At 43.8% G+C, this 19259-nt stretch overlaps 1 protein-coding gene across 3 annotated transcripts in view; it reads left to right on the forward strand.

The window, feature by feature from the left end:
* The window catches only part of LOC112947663 (phospholipid-transporting ATPase ID-like), a 78354-nt gene that overhangs the window by 4809 nt on the left and 54286 nt on the right, over positions 1-19259 (forward strand). The window contains exons 1-2 of one of the 3 annotated variants that reach the window (XM_026039804.1): positions 5841-6004; positions 12978-13056. In XM_026039804.1, coding sequence (XP_025895589.1) covers positions 13014-13056 — 43 coding nt within the window. In that variant the 5' untranslated portion in view covers positions 5841-6004; positions 12978-13013. Of the gene's footprint in view, positions 1-5840; positions 6005-6344; positions 6485-12977; positions 13057-19259 lie in introns of those variants that run through there. The other 2 variants (XM_026039792.1, XM_026039800.1) reach the window with 2 other exon arrangements.

Raw genomic sequence — 19259 nt, forward strand, 5'->3', positions numbered from 1 at the left:
GCTGCGTGCTGCAGCCTCCCGGAGATGCACTGGGAAAACCTTTGTGATTTTATCAGAAAGAGCAGATAGATGCCTTTTCTCCTTGCAGGGTTCCCAGCTAGTCTCATCTTGCTGGCAGCACACGGAAACCAAACACGCTATGACAAACGGTGACACTGGGAGTAGTGTGTTGGACTTGAAATCCTGCCTCCCTCTCCATGCATTTCCTTGATTACGTAAGGATCTTCTGTGATCTGCATCACATCCCAATGAGAGAAGTGGTTAACCTCAGATCAGAGCTGTTCCCCTAACACCTTATGCTCTGGATTTCTCCCTGACCTAAGAGCTGCTGCTGTGTTCTCCCCCTCCAGGTAGTGTTTTTTAAATTGTTGTCGTGCTTCTGGGAGAAGAACATGTCCTACTTAACACTGCCATCTTATCTGGAAGGCCCTGTACACCCATCAAATTATTCCTCTCTTTCATTGGGTTGCAGAGGGATTTATGTGCAAAACTTGCATTGAAGTTAATGGGAATTTGCTGCTTAAAAGCCTGTCTGTGTGCACAGAGATGAGAATAATGCAGGTCTTTGTTCTCAGCTGTGCAAGTGCAAAGGAACACGCGTTTCCTTCAAACACCTGGAGAGCAGAGAACGGAACAATCCTACATAAAATAAACTTGTACTGAATAAAAGCAGAGGTTGTCAGTGCCAGGCCCTGGCATGCCTGTGCCGTGCTGGCCGAGCCGCGTTGCCTCCTGCTTGCTTAGCAGAGAGGGGATTCTGCAGTTCGAGTGCAAAGTGCTGAAAAAAATGTTGTGCGCTTTCCTTTCAGGGAATCTGCAGGGAAATTAATAGTTTTGTACATATTTATGCCAGTAAGTATTAGAGTAGCCATTTAAGATTTTTGACTACCTTGGAAAATACAGGTATTTCAAAGGGGAGCCAGATTCTTTCTTCTCAATAAACTAGGTCCTTGGACCTTGTCTTAGGAGAGGGCTGTTCCTTTCTGGCTCTGTCCTCCTTTGCCTCCCAACCTCTCTTAACACGTGTTAAGCTTTTTGCTGGCTCTGCATAGGTTGATTTTCTCTTCCCTGCAAGCAGTGGGTCCCACCGAGGGCTATCCTTCTTCCTCAGGTGCATGCTCTTATATTTTGATGTGCATCCAAGGAGTGCCAATGTGACAGTCTGAAATGCCAGCAGACACAGCATGAGTTTGTGGCAGCTACTGGCTTGCGAATACCAGCAGGAGGTCTTGTGAAATACCCCTGTTACAAAGGGCACTTCAATCTGAGGCTGGGCCCTTGCTTTACCTTCAGCTACTGGTTTTTCTATTCACATAGACACGACCAGCTTTTAATGAGCCCTCCCAAGGTTTTCCTCCCATCCCGTGATTCCATGTTGTTCACTGAAGATGATTAGGAAATATGTGCTAAAGGCAGCATGGACACACCTGGGTTTGGCTGCAGAGGCGGGTTATTCGATATTCTTTCCCTATATAGTCAAGCATATGCATAATCCCAGGCAAATGAAGAGACACCTATTTATATTCCAAGAATTTAATCCTGTCACAGATGGATCTCCATCAATTCCTAAAGACTTTGGTGACTGTTAAATCACCTAAGGCTCCCCAAGATCACAGCAAATGGTTTATGTACCTACAAGAGCTCCTCCCCATCGACCAGCCCCTTCCCTGCCAGGATAAATGAAAATTGTTGGTCAGGGGAGACCCCATAAACACAAGACACAAAAATTGTGGAGAAACAGACCCTTCTGAAAGGATAAACTCAGATCTCCTTCCTAACAGCACCGAGCACAAACTTTATCCCCCTTCAGTGTAATTTGAACTGCTGCATGCATACGAATGCTCTTTAACCAAAATCTCCTTAACTCTGCTCATAGACTGCGAAGGGGGAAGACAGACTGTTTTAATTCAGTTTTAAAACATCAGAAAGGATCCCACTTGCTTGTGGTGGTGCCAAGAAGAAGAGACTGAGAGGCACCAAAACAAGTTGCTGTTTTCTTTTGTGCATTTCTGTGGATTTTGTAGATGATCCTGTTCTTTGATCCTGTTCTTCTTAAGGGCTGAGTGAGGGGCTCTGAGAGAGAAAGGGCATTTTTGCTGCACACGCTCCTTTCCTGCCGCAGGTAAGTGGCACTCTACCGAATCCTGAGCAGTATGAGTCATATTAATCTGCACACACCCACTGAAACTATTTTTTCTGACTTGTTTCCATTTGGCACCCTCTCTCTTACCGGGTGCTGGGATTATAAATGAAATATGGGAGTATTTCCCTATGGACCTGCTGAAGCTGCTCACCAGACTAGCTCAGATTGCATGCAAGCAGCTGGATGTACGCTCAGAGGGGTTTGCAGCACCTCTCCAAATTACGTAACTTTGAATTTCAACCAATTTCCATCAGAACTTGAGTCAGTTCTTTGGAGGAGCAGTTAAATGAGTTTGGCTGAGTAGCTTCCAACAGGCAAGGCTGCTCTGACAGTAATTGATCCTCCTCTCTGGTCACTTCAAAAGGCTGCCTGCCTGTGTCCCTGTCATTTTCATCTCGCAGCCTGGTCATAGTAACAGGCAGCTTTGGGATTTCTTTTTTCCTCTGCTCTGCAGTGGAGTCTGTGTGTGCCTTCTGCTGCCAGTGGCCAGCCTTAGTTATTACATTCTCTGTTGGGACTGAGGATGCTGTCAGTGTTCTTCAACTTCCCTGCCCTTGCCTGTGACACACTACAGGCTTTTGGGGACTTTTGATCTTCTGTTCCTTGTTTTATTACTGTCCCAGTGTTTTGTGGCCTACAGCAATTTGTAAGTAGGATGTTTTGTGGGTCCTCCCGCACTGCACTGTAAGTTCTCTGATTTTCACGGGATTGACATCAGGATCTCCAGCTGTTCCTTTCAGCCTTACATCCCTTAGCATCCTTTCAACAGCATGACTTTCAACAGCAACAGGATGGGGAAAGTCTCCTGTATGAGCAGCCAAGGCAAAATGCCCATCTTGACCCCCTTGCAGCTCTTGAAGGCTCTAATGTCAATAACAGACCTGCCTGTGGGTCCCAAATGATGTTTGCTTGTCATCACACCCCATAAAGAGAAGCCCTTGGTCAGCTGGGGTTGGTTGAAAGCAGTTTTGATGGCACTGACCTAGGGAGGCCTGATTGAAAGGACTGGCATTTACTTTGTCTGCACTGCAGGATGTTCCAAGGTGTTCCAGGGATTTCTTTCAGTCCTTAAACCATCCCCTCTGGTTGTTTGGAAGCATATTAAGCTACCCAGTGCTGCCGTAGTTATCAGGCAAGTCTGGCTCTTGTGTGCTCCGCAGTCTCTGGCTTTGGGAGGTTTGCTCTTTGGAAGGATGGAGAGTCTGATCCTGAGGGTGGGCTAAGGGTATCTCTTAAACACCACTGACATCGAGTCCTCGGTTTAGCGTCTTGATCAGCCTTGAAATCCAGCAGAGACTGAATGACTGGAAGTCATTCTGCCAGCTGCAGCTCTAGAATAATGTTCAAAGTGCAGGAGTTTAACCCGTCCCACTCTACACCAGCCTTTTGTGGCAGGGAAAGATAAGGATTCATTTCCTTCAAAGGTGAAGCACTAAGCTATGGAGGCAGTTATTCGCCCAAGTACACAGCTCTTGTTTAAGGAAAAAGCCACAACGTGAATGCTTTATTTCCAGAGGTATAGCAGTGCCAAACTGGAAGGAAGGTGCGGGGCTACAGGAGAGCACAGCAATTGAACTTCTGCCTTGCTACTATAGATAGAAAGGTACTATAGGCTAGTATATAGACTGCTATAGACAGAAAGTTCTGCTGTTTCACTTCATCGGCCTGCACCCAGAATATGAGTTAGTTCATAGATTACAGCACCTAAATTAGAGGTCAGCATGGGTGCTTGGTGTTTGAGATTCTACTACCACGGATGGAGAGAGACTGAATGCAGTGAGCCAAGCGTGGAGGGTGCTCCATCTCCCCCAAGTGTAGGCCAGTCTCACGTTGACTGACTGTCTCGCCCAGCATAGGTCCCTATGCAAGCACTGAAATTTGGACACCGTGACTTTGAAGGTGGGAACCATCCCTGATGTATTCAGGTATTTGTATAGGAGCAAGCAAGTGGTGTGATCTTTGGGAAAGATGTTTTCCAGGGAGCTATGTCTGATGTAAGTGCAAGGGACCTCAGAACTTAGCTGATGATACTGAATCACTCTCACACTTCTAAGTGCTTCCTCGTGTGCTGAACTTTGCTTGCATGAGTGGATTCACTGAAATCTGTGGGGAAAGTAGCTGAGGGGAGAAGACTTGACCAATAGAGGTGATCAGGATTTCAGTGACAAAGAAAAAGAGCATGAAAAACAAAGCACCTTAGCCATGAGCTGCTGTCAGCCCTAAAGAGCAGGACACAAGGCCACTTGTTTTTTCAATTAGATCTACTCTTTTTTCAAAAGAATGAGCTGGACCTAAAAATAGGAAGGAGAAAATGGCTGAGGCCAGGGTGAAAGTAGGAACAGGGTAGCATCAAGTTAGCAGCAAAGACAGAAAGTTTGGGAGTAGTGTGTGATGAATGAAAGAAAAAAAACCAAGAACCCACAAAACTCCAGAATAAAGCAAGAAAGCAAGAATAACAATTTCTTGAAATTGTGGAAGAACTGAAATTCATATAGATCCTTGTTCTTTTACCATAAGGGGGGGAAAAAAAAAGCATTACTTGCAGTGAGTGACTGTTGAGGTGGGGTGTAGATAGCAGGAACATGAGAAATGACCATTGAAGGGGAAATTTCTCTTCAAATTAGATGCTTCTCTGTTCACAGGTTTCTGAAAATGACTTTATTGTTGAGGAGATGATTTCCTTTGTTCCATGTCAGTTGTTTGTGTGAATCCTTTATGTTGAAAGTAGAAATCAGATTCAATTAATGTTACCTGAAATAGGTGGAGCTTTGAAACACAACCCTGGCATCAGTGCAGAGGGACACAGGCTCCTGTTCTTCCTTCAGAAATGACTAACAATGTAAAAAGTTCCTGTTTATTTCCTCTCTACTCCTCATCCCTTCATGGCCACTAGGCAACTGCCACTGCCCTGCCCAGGACCTTCCAGAGGCTTTCCATAAGTGGGACTTAAGTAAACCGTATTTTCCAGAAATTGCTCTTTGACAAACCCTTGACTTTCATGTTCTTAGGTTAAATCAGCTGATTAATGTATTTGTGTGTAGGACTGAAATTCTAATAGTGTTCGCACAAATCTAATGGGAAAACATAACAGATGAAAGAAAACTGAGAGAGAGAAATACATACAGAACTTTTATAATAAATAGGCTTTCTCTTGCTATCTGTTATAAATTAGCATGTTCCAGGCAGGTGTTTCTGTTGACATCTCATAGGGAAGGACATGGTCATCTCGGAATACTCACAAGTGAGTATGAAAGTTGCTCCATGAAAGTTGCTTGGAGTTGTAGTTGGCCTAGTTGTATTTTTCCAGAGTAACTGGGAGGTAAAACACTGGGAGAGGGGCACATGGGGGACACTGTGGTGTGAGGGATCTCTGTATTTGACATAAGATTTGAGTGGGGTCTCCTGAAGCGAGTGGGAAGGTACTGAGGCTTGGGTTTACTCTGAGGGCAAGAGGCAAGGAGGCCACCGTGGCCGCTGGGCACTGTCCGTGAGGCCATGCTGGTGTCACGGAGGCGGAGGGGAGGTCCTTGTGTAAGGGATGAGTTTAAACCCTTACATTTTGGCGCATAAGCTGTCTGCTGACTGCCCAGAGGAAGCTCTGTGGTTGAATTATGCAACCGAGGGTTTTGTCTCAGCGCTCGCTCCTCGCAGCTGTTGGAAAAGGGACTAGGTGGAGCCTTGAGATCAGCTTGTAGGATATTCTCCATGTGCTTAAAGAATCCTGGCTAACTTTGGGAATACAGGCAGAGAGTTTCTGGGAAATGGATCTCTTACCAAGTTCATCCTTTTTCAAAGCAATTTGATATGTTGGGCTCTTGAACCCTCTTGGTTTCCTTTTGAAAGCTTCTGCATCGGCAGGAGGTAGGTAAAGAGCAACAGTTGTCTCTGGAATTAAAGCGGTTTTGACAGCCCGCGCTGCTTTGCTTTTCTGCTTTAGTTTATCATAGCTTGCTGTCCTGGGCATTTTATTTTAAGGGAGCTACTACACTCTCCATTATCAACAGGAAACAGAATTAAAAAAAAAAAAGAAAAGAGAGAGAGGAAAGAATTTGGCAAGGAGCCAAGCCTGGTCACTGAAGAAATAGGGAACTTGGAGCAAGTTTAGTTACCGGGACCGTGCATGGCAGGCAGGAAGGGCAGTGAATTTACAGGGATACAATGCCCATTTCACCCCACGAAGCAGCTTGGGTTTCGTAGGTGAATGTCGTCTCTGCGTGACTGTGCGCGAAGCTGTTGATCTTGGGAGGGGATAAAGCGGCGCGTAAATGAGAAGAGAGGAGTGTACCGGCGTGCTATGGAGGGCAGGAACTTTGCTGCTGTGACTTCTGGAAGCCTTCGAGGGTAAGATTGACTGCTTTCCTGCGGCTGGTTCCTTCTCTCTGTCAACTTCTGGGGCAGAAAAACGTTCCTTTTCTGCCCTGAGGTTTTTGTAACGCCTGATCGACGTGCTTGGGATTGAGTTTTTCTTTCTGTGCCCGCGCTCATAGACTGCGGGGTGGAGTGAACTGAGCTGAGCCTGATTTTAGCCAGCAGCTGCATGAGGAAACTGCTATTGTTTGAACAGTTTCGGAGGGAGCCGCGCTGCAGTTTGCCTTTCTCTCCGTGCACGCTCTCTTCCTCTGCTGTGGATCAGTAACCTGAGCGTGGCAACTAACGCACCCAAAGGAGCCGAATGCAAATTTTGACAGCCATTCTGGTGTCAATTTAAAGAGGCTTTTAATGAAGACAGATGGAGGATATCGCATCATTACTTTAAAACGTGGCAGATAACAGGCTGAGTCTGTTTCCCCGCAATTACAGCTAATTGTATTGGCACGGGGGAGAGTAAGGAGTAGGAGCAGTTTCTTCTGTGGATAATTTCATGAGTTTCTGTACATATAGCTTGGAACAGCACCAGAAAATAGTGCAGGGCAGGTTCCCTTTAGCCAGGATACCTGTTTGGCTGGGGAAAGTTTAGGCAAACTTTCCAACTCCTTGCAGAGAGCCAACCAATTTAAATTCTCACTTTTTTTGTGAGTCCTGACTACTAGATAAATCCTTTACCATTTATTAAGCTTATTTCAAGTTGCATCCAAGCAAATCCAGCTGCTCCTCCAAAATAAGGGTATTATTCTGAGATCAAAAACACCAGTCTCCGTTGCCTGTTCTGCCACTCATTTCCTATGTTTTCCATTTGCAAAGTGGAGAGAGGTGCAACCTGGGCTGTTCCCTGCTTTTCTTTTGATGTGTTCAAACATGAGAGGACAAACAGAGGGGTGGGGGAATATCATTGCTAATGCATAATAATAATAATGTAAAATAATGTTAAAGATGACTGATATTAATTATTTTGAATAGCTAAAATTCTGATGGTTGCTTTAGATAGAGGAAAGTGAATGAAGCTTGCCCTTTGGAACCACTATTTGAACAATTTGACTGAAGCTATTAATGCTTCAGCACTTTAAATGGAGCCCTTTACAACCATGACTTTTTACGGCACGCTACAAGGTCCATGCCAAGGTGTGCCAGGCTTTACTCTGCTTTTGGCAGTGCGTTAGGAGATGTTGAACCAACTGTGATGCCTTTCTGTGAAATACCCGTGAGTGAATGGGACTCTTCCTTTTTGGCACTTGGCACTGGTATGAAACAAAAGCAAGGAAAAAATAGGGATCTAGGAGACTTACCTAACTTATTTAAAGCCTTGCATATTTTCCCAGCTGTCTTTCCAAATCCAGTTTAAAGCAATAGGCATTCAAAGTCTTAGACTTGGTTCAACTCATGACATGTAGTAGCATTACTCCACCAAGAACACTAGGCAGCACAGGTAGACTTGAACCTTTTCTGTCGTGATGTCCTGTGCTTGGGATTCTACTTTCTCATATGCTGAGCTCTGCCTGAGTAGTTAGTACTTAAAAACAGAAACCACTTCTACGACTTGTGAATATTTGTGGTTGCCACATCAGCTGAATAAAGCTGAAAACATTTCTGTACAAATCTTGCTCACCTGTGAAAGCTGATTTAACATAGAGAGCTATAGAGAGCTGTTGAGTAAAGGTATGGCATGTGTTCCGAATTTACAGATAGGCAAGGCTTTTGTATAATAAGGATGCATGTATATCACCTTGTTTTTGGAGGTAGAGCTGACTTTAAAGAAATCTTAGAACTGATTTACCTTAGAACTGACTTAAAAAAATCTTATTTTCCTGCCTACCTGCCCTAGACTCTGGGTGGCTTTTTCCACCATCACATCTCAATCACTGCCCTGTCAGATCTGCTAAAACCACTGTTTGGACAGGAATTTTGGTCTGTACTGGACTACATCCCATGATCTGGATTAAAAATAACCTTTCTAAAAATGATTATATTTAACATGGTTCATTTCACAGAGCTTGGGAACAAGGTGGTGGGAGCAGAAGCACCAAGTGTTCTTAGGTTCAATGAGAAATATGAATTAGATATCTCATGTAGCTACACCCAGAGAAACTGGGCCAAGAAGCTAAACATATTTTCCACTCAGAACATCTGCTTTCTGTTAGTCAAGTTGGCCTCTTTTCTGATTTTTCTACTTATTGTAGAAGGGCAAGGAGCGTTTCCTTCCATCTCCAAGCTGCAAGAGATTGTCTTTGCTCTCAGTTGGTCAATCTAGACCTTGGCTTTTGTATCTCACGCCTTAAATAAAGCTGGGCTTGGATTTTGAAAAAGCATCTCCTCCCCATTCAAGACCCATCAAATCTCTTCTGGATATTAAAAAACATCCACAGAGCCACAGAGGAGGTAGATGGTCTTTGCAGAAGCATCAGCCCTAGCTAGGCTGTTTGTAGAGCACTGTATATGGGAAAGACTTTCACAGTGAGCAAAGGAAATTTATTCATCATTTATACCCTTGACTCCCCATAAATGAGTAACTGGGAATTTGGTCTTTAAATGATTTTTGCTATAGGCTCTGGAAAGATGGGGAAGCAGCACACGGCCTGTTAAGCAGAGGAATAAGAACTGCTTGACTAATAGAGATCTCTCTTGAATCCCGTGGGCCTCATTTGATTACTGAACAGCACCAGGGTACCAGGAGGAAAAAGAAATGAAACAAAATAGTCAAGTGGAAAAGGGAGCAGCCAAAAAACTCCAGCTGAGCTGGCATACAGTATGGAAGACAACTTGAGAAGATTTAAACAGTGCTGCACTTTGCATCTGAAAATCACTGGTGCCTGGGAAAAAGGAAGGCAGACACAAAGGTGTCTGTGCTTTGACTATTGGAAATTTTCATATGGTTTATGGTTTTCAGCTAATTCAGAAATAGGAGGTTGTGAAAATGTCCTAGCAAAATTAGAGAAGTCCTTCACACCACATGCAAACATCAGTGCATGAGAAACATCATTCTTCCAGAAAGTGGAAAGGGAAATTAAAACCATAGCAGTGGACATGATTGATATGAGGCTGAAGAGCCAGTGTTGCAATTTTGGATGGCAAGATGACCTCTCACTTAAAAAAAAAAAAAAATAGGCAAGAGATAAGACAAAGATGATCAGGGATGTGGATATTGATCACATCTAGAACAAAACCCTGGAGGAGAGTGTAAGGTACAACTGAGAGCCCAAATGTGCCAAGGAAAAAAAAAAAAAGGCAAAAAAGATCACACTGGCACACTGGCAGAGCAAACATCAGCCAAGAGGAACACACCTTGCTGTAGAAATTATAAATCCGAGCACAAGTGAGGACCATACCTGGCACCTGAGGACCAGATGAAATGCAAAGTCCAAAGCAACCTGTGGTGATCAAAGCAGTCAAGGTGACAGTTAGCACAGGTATGAAGTGCTGTGTATCAGCAAGAGGATAACTCCACCACCATCTGCTTACATTTGCCTTCATATTTGCAGTAAAGAGAAAGACAGTGAATGCTCGCACTGAAAACAAGCCCATAAAAGCATTATGGTGTATCTCCAGAAGCTGTGCTAATAGTACAAGGCACACAGAGAAGCTACAGACTGTGAGAAAACCTGAGAATGAGAAACGTGAGTCGAAAACAAACTGGAAAATGAGAGATATTTGTAATATCAAAATAAAGTCTACATGTTAAATGAGTTAGGGGTGTGTCAAGCTTTTAGTGTCATTATGGGTGTACCTATGGCATACTGACACATTCTCAAATGACATTGTGGTTTTGGCAAGGCAGGAACTGAATTTTACTTGGAGAATAAGGTCCTTTGGATCCAGCTGCTTAGAGGATCAGGTATAAAGCTTTGGAAAGATTTGTAACATGTGGGCTTCAGCTAAGCAAGAAGCTGTGCTAAATCTGTGTGATGGAAGTAACATATTTGGAAAGGTACAAATGGATATGGTAAAGCTGCCATGGTGAAGTCTGCCCTAAAATACAAATTTTCATTGCAACGATGAACCTGTAGGAATATTTGTGCTTAATCAAGCTGCCCTTAAAGGTAATCCAAATTTGCTGCTGAGCAAAGATATTTAATGAATGCAGTTCTCACCAAAAGCGCTGAGAAGCTGAAGGCATTAAAGATGCCCCATGACAAAGCAGTGTATTGTTGCAGGCTTTTATCACACCGCTGTCACGCCAGAAATCAGTGATTAATGTCCCATGGTAATTAACAAAACCCCTGTGCCAGAGCTGAAGGAAGTTGCATGTTTATATTTATGAGAAGCTGATCTTAACTGTATTGTTTGTTTGACTTTATTATTGCTGAGAGCAGGCTTATAACCTCCCTTCTATCTGCTCTCCCATAAAAATAAACACTCTTTTTTGCCTCTCCTGAAATTATATGCCTTTCAATTAAGTAGGCAGCTGGGAGAGATTCAGTAGTTGCAGACTGGCTTTCTAAAACATTTGGCAAAAACAGCAGAGTCCAGAGTTCAGCACTGTACCTATATCAAATGATTACAACTGGCCAACCCTTTGCAATCTTATGCTACATGTGGACTGTGATTATCAGATCTGCAGCTCTTGGTGCTCTAGGAAGGGTCCAAGGTCTTTACCTCTAGGTGTGCAGGGAGCCTGTTTCACTCCTCCCACCTATTTATGAGGAGCTAAGTCCCAGTTAGAAATTTTTAAAAGACATAGGATTAACAGACCCTAAATGATATAGAAGAATATGTTGAAAGTGATACACTAAAGTCAGTTAGGGCTGGAAAGTAGAAATGCTAGCAAATGCTATAATATTTTATATTAATCTCAAAAGAACAGCAGGATTGAGAAAGCTTTAGGTTGTGATATTGAGTACCACAACTTTAAGTGGCTCCATGGACAGAGGACTTTGGGGAGAAGCATTGCCCAAACTTTTGCTCTGGTAAGCAGGACCATTTGGATCAGCATGAGTGACCGAGCAAGGATCTGTCTCGAGGACAGTGGGCACAGAGGGCTCCAGAGCTGGTGGTAACTGCGTGTGACTGGTGTGCAGGTGGGAACCTTGTGCCTGACGTGCTGGGGGTCCAGGGCACCCAGCAGGCTGGATGGGGCATCACCAGCTGCTGCTTGCAATATCTCAGGCTCATCAAATTAGCTGTTTTAGCACCTGGGACAGAGAAGATCTGCGCGGCAGTGTTCGACCTGTGCAATCATTGTAGACTTTTTCTTCAAGATGGTGAGACTCCAGCTTGCAGCCAGGACTGCCCAGTGATGAATCAGGAGTGCACCTGGGCAGTGGCAGCGGCTGCATTTGCTTCTGTGTTTCTGAAATACGGTATATTGTCTCTTCCACTTCTCCCCTTGCTCAGCCTTGCTCAGGGACATACAGACTGTTATTCAAAGTGTCACTTTAAAATTAAACAGAAGCAGTTGGTGTGTTTTTCTGTGAGGGACAGTGTGAATGTCAGCAAGCTGCTGTGGCCTCACTGTGGGTATTTATTCATAACTTGTAATTTCTCTTCATAAAACATGAGGAGTGTCAAAGTTCAACAACTTCATTCTCTTACGGACATTGATAATGGACTGTTAGCTACAGACCTCTAGAAACTTATCTTAGTTAAAACGTGATTTCCCCAAACTTCTCTGATTGGCTCCATTAGTCTGTTTAGCAATTAATACAGCATTCCTGTTGATTCAGGCTGCAGGTCAGCCAGGCATGCAGGGAAACACAGCCTGGTCTTCTTCACGGACCTTCACAGCCTGTAAGTGCCAATATATGACCATTAAGTCCCTTAGATAAACAGCGCCATGCTGGGAACACCAGAAGTTTCACCAACAGGCTTGATGTGATTTCTCTAATGCTCCATCTCTCTGCCTATCAGAATATGTTCTGTGCCTTGAAAGCATTTCAGGTGCCTAGTTTTAGGCTCCTGAGTCAGAAATATTACAAACAGGGGAGAACTTTTACTTGGAGCTGTACAAGTTAAGCTTCAACACTGAGGATACCCAAGAGATGGGCAGCAGCGTGAGCCAGTGCATGTTGAGAACAGGCAGATGCTCATTTTCCCCTTGCTTCCTTCTCTCCAGGGAAACTAGCCTGGCTCTGAGTACTCACATGCTTCATTTGTATCTTAAATGCAAGTCCTGGGAATACCTTCATGCTTTCTTTTATTATTATTATTTTTTTTTTGTAGTACTGAGGTAGTAGGGAATATTCTTTCTGGCCTCTGCTTGATTGGCATCTCTCTGTGCTGTGTCAACAGATGAATAGATCAAAATGTTCCATGTAAAGTAACTTAGACCCAAGGAGTGCAACTTGCAAACGTGAGATAGTTTTCTGTTTAAAACTTGGTGTGGGAAGAACTGCAGCTGTTGATCATACTGCTTTGGACTGGTATGCACCACTGTAAGGCCAGAAATGACATGCTTGTGTTGCATCGTGTCATGATGCAGGAGTAGAAACCCCCATTATGAACAGCCTTCTCTCTTGTCTTGCAGAAATTCCATGGAGTTGGACTAAAAGAAACTTTTGGGATGCCTCTATTTGGATTAAAATTTGGAAAGAAGAAATTGAAAGGTGAGTAAATTCAGGTAATACCACTCTTACCAGGTATTGTTTGGTCATACCATTGTCACTGATGACAACCTAAAGAAAGTAAACTCAGCACATGCACTAGCCCTTGAGGACGTGCTTGGAAGCAAGTTCTACACCCGCCAAGCAGGTGCAGGAAGATATGTTCTGTTGACTTTCCCCGTGTTTACTCAGGCAAGTGGTGCAGACTGTGTCCCAATGAACAGGAGGACATGTGCTGAGAGGGAAGCAGAAGAGACAAAGGCACCCAAGAGCAGGGTTACTGCTGTATCCTTGAGGTGGTCCAGCTTCCTGCAGGTCGTTAGGGTGAAACTGAAATGGGAAAATACATGCTTTAGATAAGCAGCAGAAGTGTTTTTTGGGGAAAAGAGGTCTTTCCTGTTGGCATTTAACCTGCAAGTAAGCTTACCTAAGCAGAGAAGAATGGGGAGATGGTTTTTTAATGGAGCGTGTGGGAAGAAAGGAAGGATCAGGTAGTGCCAGTGATGGCACAAAATGGGATGTTTGTGCTCTTTGCTTGACCCCATGCCGGTTAAATTCAGCACTGGAACATCAGACCAAACAAAAGGGTGGGGATGATTGAGTACCATCTATGATATGAACAACAACAGAGAACTGAGAAAATTCAAATACATTAATATACCTGGTCCCTAGGTGTGCTACTGGGAGGGCTTCCAATCAATGGGTTAAGCCCCAGTCATTACTGCAGCTTATCCACCTTAAAACCAGCCTAGGGACACCATGAGAGGAAGAGGAAGGATATGGAGGAAGGAGATGGAGCTCAGATTTTGAGGTTTGGGTTTTCCTTGTCAGTGCTGGAGACAGCCCGCTCTCCGGGATAGTCGGGTTATGAGCAGCCAAGCTCAGGGCAGAGCTCAGCAGGATCAAGTAGCTCCATCTGGAGCAAACAGACTGGGAGGGGGACAGTGCCTGGCCTGCAGCTGCCTGCTGAAGTAAAGCTTGGCTGGCTTTGGGACTCCCATGCAGATCTAACAGGAAATCTTTTATGACCATGGACACTGCATATGAAAAATGTATTTATTTTGACATAATTTCCCATGAGGAAAATAACTGTGAATTGAAAAACTTCTCAACATTTGTTTCAGAGCTCTATTTATTTTTGTGGTTTTACATCACTTCCCACCACTGTGTATAGCCGGTCTTAACAACGTGTGCGATTATATAAAGCTGTTGCACTACCAGCATGCCTAGGAGTTGCTGCCTTCTAGTAAGGGATATGAAGAAGGGAAAGAATTTCCAGTTGGTAGATCTTTGAAATCACTCATTTTCATTCTGAAGTGGATGAAAACAAGTAGCTTTTCCTTAAGAAATAGTTTGTTGCAAAGCATTTCTCAGACATAGTGAGTTCTACCTTGATATGTGTCTGGGGAAGGAATGATGGAGACACCCCGATCAGGAAGAAGAAAAGGACAAACCAAGATGATGGTGTTTCAAGTGAAGGAGGAAAGGAGTGATAGGGAGCCTCTGTCCTTGCCATAAAAACTGAATAAGAAGAATTTTTAATTTTATGCTGCTCTAGCACTTTCCAGGCCCGTGTGACCAAGGTCTTGCTTGGCCACATGTGTTAACACCTGCTGGGGAGAACCAACGCATCCTTTTGGAGCCCTCTTTCCTCTCACAGTTCTCTCTCTTCTTATGGTGATAATATGAAAAGCTGCAGGATCTTATACTGAACTTTATAAGTTAAATATTTACTGGACCTGAAGCAGAAATAATACCAGTCCACTCTCAAAATCTGTTATTTCAGACTTTTTTTTTTTTCTTTTTTTGCTGGGTTAAAATATAGTTATTTTAAGAGATCTCTTGAAGGGGGCCTGCATTAGGTGATGCAACAGAAAATTCATTTTGCATTAATGCCTTGTGCAAGAACATGACAATGTATAACCCTTGTTGTCAAATCCAGTTGTGACTTCTTTTTTTAGTGCTCACAGTAGGTTTAGGTCTGTACTAGACAGAAAATAGACAATCTTTGAGCAAAGGGAAAAAAAAGCTTTTACAAAAGAGTATTTCTTACATTTCATTTCTTCATGAGGAAGAAGGATGCTGTTTTGTTTATGAATTCTGGGAGGCAAAAAGATGCGTAATAAGGAAGATCTTCGTTTAAGGAGAGAACATCAGATAGGAGGGAATAGGGCTAAACCTGTTTGTAGTGGTATACCTGAATGGTCTTGCCCCAGAATTTTTTAATGAAATCCCTCACACTCAGTATAAAGAAGTCTGTGCCAAAGCTGAAAATGTGTGTGATATTGTCAGAATAAGTCAGAGAGGCTCCATAGAGGAATGGGCATTTGCTGTTTTAAAAACGTTGAGTTTTATAACACAGCAACCTTGAGAGCCTTTGCTTTGAGTCAATAATATAAAATACGTTTGTTTGCCAGGCACCTGTGCACGCATCAGCTCTGAGCAGGACTTGACTTTAATCTTCACCTTTGCACTTCCGTCCCACCCGGTTCTTAGCTGTCCTTCTGCCACATACGTTGCACCATATCAGGCTTTGGCTGCTTTTCAAGTCATGGATGGGCTTTGGTTTGGTGCTATGGAGCAGCTGGCACACCTTAGCACCCGACAGTTACAGTAATAGACTGATACTGGTTAATGATGGTACAGTTTTGTCTGTGTCCTATAAGCTGCCTATGTAATGTAGATAATTAACCCCTGTGTGAGCCTTTGCCCCTCTCAAATAGATTATCTCTTCCCCATGCGTTCTCTGATCTTTATTAAAATTGTGAACTGTAAAAAATTGATAAAGAACCTTTATATATATATGTATATGTATGTATATATATAAAAGAACCTTTTTATATATTCATATATGTGTGTATACATGTCTAGCACTCTCTCAATATAATTCTGACCCCTGCAGGCACTGCTGTTTTGTAAATTTAAAATCCTCTCGTATTGCTGCTATGAACATGGTGCTTGTTCAGTCGAACCCAACTATAGGGGCTCTCTTAGTACCATACCTGCAAGTCAAGAAACTTGTTGCGTGGTTGTTTTATCGCTTATGATTGCACAAGGGAGCAGTTACTGCTCTCATGCAAAGGGAGACTTTGGCTAATAGTTTGCGTAATAACCTCCCTAGGAGCAACAATTTAAATTCTCTAGTACAGTATATAATGACTTGCCCTCTTGCATGGAGTTGTCCTTTGGAGGACACTGTAATTTTTCTTTTTCTGGGGTGGGGGACAGAGGTGCCAGCACACCCATGGCAGATTTATGTTACTTGCCTCCATGGAGTAATGGTTGAGTAGCACAGACCAGAAATAGGGGACAGTTCTCTGCCTATGAAGAGGTGGTTGAACTTCCGTGTGCCACATGCACAGTGGCACTTCGGCCATCGTTGAGAGGTGCAGCAGGGAGCTGGGTCACACAGTGCCTCAACAGCACACACAGTGCCCAAAAGTACGATCCACAGATGCAGTGAGGAGATGAGACATGGTGGGAGGAGGTTCATCTGTGGCATTTGGAACAGAAATGTGCTGCATGGTGAAGGCCTTGTGAGGCCTCCTTGTGAGGCTCGGGAAGTCAGATATGTGCTCCTGGGACCGGAAGAGCTGGGCTCTACAGCCCAACTTTCCTATCTTGGTATTCTTTGCCAAGAACCCCACTGCAAGGACATCTGAACAGATGAGCCCAGCACCCTGATGCTGCTATTTGTAGCTGATTTAATGCAATTTTTATGCTCTTGGGATTGCTTGCTTAAAAAGGGTGGAGCAGAGTTGGGTGGTTTTTTTTTGTTTGTTTGTACTTGTGTTGTCTCTAGACTGTTCAGGCTTAGCTACTCCAACACTCCCGTAAATGGGCTGTGCTCACTTCATGCATGAGGTATCAGGCCCTAGTTTGTGTATAACTTGAGAAAACCAAGCAGATCTTAGCCTTCTGCTCCTTGGAGCCACAAAACCCAGTATCTACAAAGCTTTTCCAATGGCCTGTTCAAAGCATTTCACTTGGCATATACTCCTTAGCATAAACCAGAAGCAAATTTCCAGGATCTCTGAGCATATCTTGAATTCAGCCTTTTGCAGGACTTTTTCCATGCAACAATCCTAAGGGCAAAAACCTGGCGGGCTGGCCAGTTACATTTATAGACGATTTTTGGCATGGGTTTAACATTATTCCATCCAGATGTTATTCCATGGTTTAGCTCCTAAATCTGTCTGCCTGAGAAAACAGCCATTTTCCCAGTGCCTTGGTCTCAGTGGTTAGACCAAGAACTGGGCACTAGGCCATATTTGTGTATGTTGAGTTTCCACTGATGAATAATTTAAAATAGTTTTCAGTGGCAATGAAATGATAACTTGGAGCACAAATCTCTCTCTCTTTCATTTTTTTTCCAGTGATTTGTGACCATAGTTTGCAGAGCAGATGGTTTAATATGAGTTATTTAGAAGTAAAAGTTTCAGGAATGGGAAAAAAAGCCTCATATTCTAACCCTTCACTTCCCCCCTCTTTTTTTTTTTTTTTTCTCATTGCGTCCAGAATTAACAGTGCATGGCAAGACATGTGTGCTTGGATCTACAGCCAAAATATTCTGAGCTCTCGTTTCCAGGCATATCTGATGTAATGGTAGGGTTTCTCTAGCTCTTTGTTTATAGCACTTATCCAAGAGGCTTCATTTCTGCCCAAACAGTCACAGAAACGAATAAAAGGGATGTCTGACCTAGGGTAGCTGAGAGCTGCTTGTTTCGGGAACGCAGCGGGAGGGCCTCGCTGTGCTCTCTTGGTAAAAATAAAACCACTGGGACAGACGGTGCTGCCCTGAGCAAGCGGCCTGTGCTGGTTCTGCTTTTGTGTGGAGAGAGGAGAGAGAGTTTTTGCTTGCTGCGTGAGGCACCCTGTGCAATTCGTTGGGGCTGTGCTTCCTTTAGCACAGGTTGTGTAAGGATAATGAATACCGCTCATTAGAAAGCGGCCTCTAGATCTTGGCCTTTGGGAAAGCCGCGTCTCGGAAGGCCGATGACCATTAAGAGCGTGGGTCTCCGGGAAGGGAGGAGTTCTGGTGTTCGGGGTGGATTTTCTAGGGTAGGCCGGAGCATTTTGCAGTCGGTTTTGGGCCCGGGTTCATTGCTATCATGGGGCCTTGGACCTGAGGCCTTCAGGGACGTGGTGTTTGAGCAGCTCTGCTTCTGCGCCTCGACAGTTGAGAGCAGAGCTGGCTCTGTGTCCCCCAGCCTTACACGAGCTGTATAGCCTTACACATTTTGACAAGCTGATAGGTTTCTCAGACTTTTGTCGTCTAATCAAATTTCCTTTAAAGCCAGTTATCTTTTCTTACTCTTCCTTTTTGTGGATTTTATGCTGAGGCTAGACCTGGAGTCCCTGGGGAGAGGCCTGGAGCAGCGCTTACTGTATAGGAGGAAATCTGTGAGCACAGGGAAGTTCTGTATTTAATAACTAACTGTATCTTTCATCGCCTTTGATAATACCAGTTACGCTCAAGAAAATACCTGAAGGGGCACGTAACACAATAGTTAAAGCTCTGCAAGGCCCGGCCTCCGGAGCTCTGCCTCTGTTTTTCTTTTGGACACAAGTTACGCTGCTCTGTCTGTACATTGTTTTCCCCAGTGTGAAAGAAGAGAAAAATGTGTCTGTGGAAAGCAGTAAAGGAACTGAGCGCTCGGAGTGTCCTGAATGAAGCCTCTGTGCTGGTCTGAATCACCCAGCCAAGGCAGATGGGATCCGATTGGAAAACGTCCGACTAGATACGACTGAAAAAAAGAGAAAGCGCATTCACCTGCTGACACAGTAAAGAGGGTTTTTAATTAAGTAATTAGAGGGTCCGATGACAACAGCCTACAGGCAGACATAAAAAAAAATGGTGTGCTGGAAAAGGACTTAAAAATTAGGGATGCAGTGTTATTTATAGGGTTACTGGAGGAAAAGAGGGAAGCGTAACAGTTCGATGCATTGAATAGCTTAGATGTTAGCTAATGCAAGAGTGAATAAACAGGAAGAACTAGCTGTCTTATTAAATCATTTAATAGGTATAACAGACGTGATGGGCTAATTTATGAAGCTAATACACTAACATAAAAGAACAGAGCTTATCCTGGGAAGGGAGAAGATGTTTTCCGTGTATGTTGATGTGCTCTGATACTCAGCATGTGGAAAGAAATGAACAAAAGAGCAAACCTGAGTAGTGATGCAAGAGTAAAGAACACGAGACA

Source organism: Nothoprocta perdicaria, unplaced genomic scaffold (genome assembly GCF_003342845.1).
Source record: "Nothoprocta perdicaria isolate Ctin4 unplaced genomic scaffold, notPer1 scaffold_10, whole genome shotgun sequence".
Taxonomy (NCBI): Eukaryota; Metazoa; Chordata; class Aves; order Tinamiformes; family Tinamidae; genus Nothoprocta; species Nothoprocta perdicaria.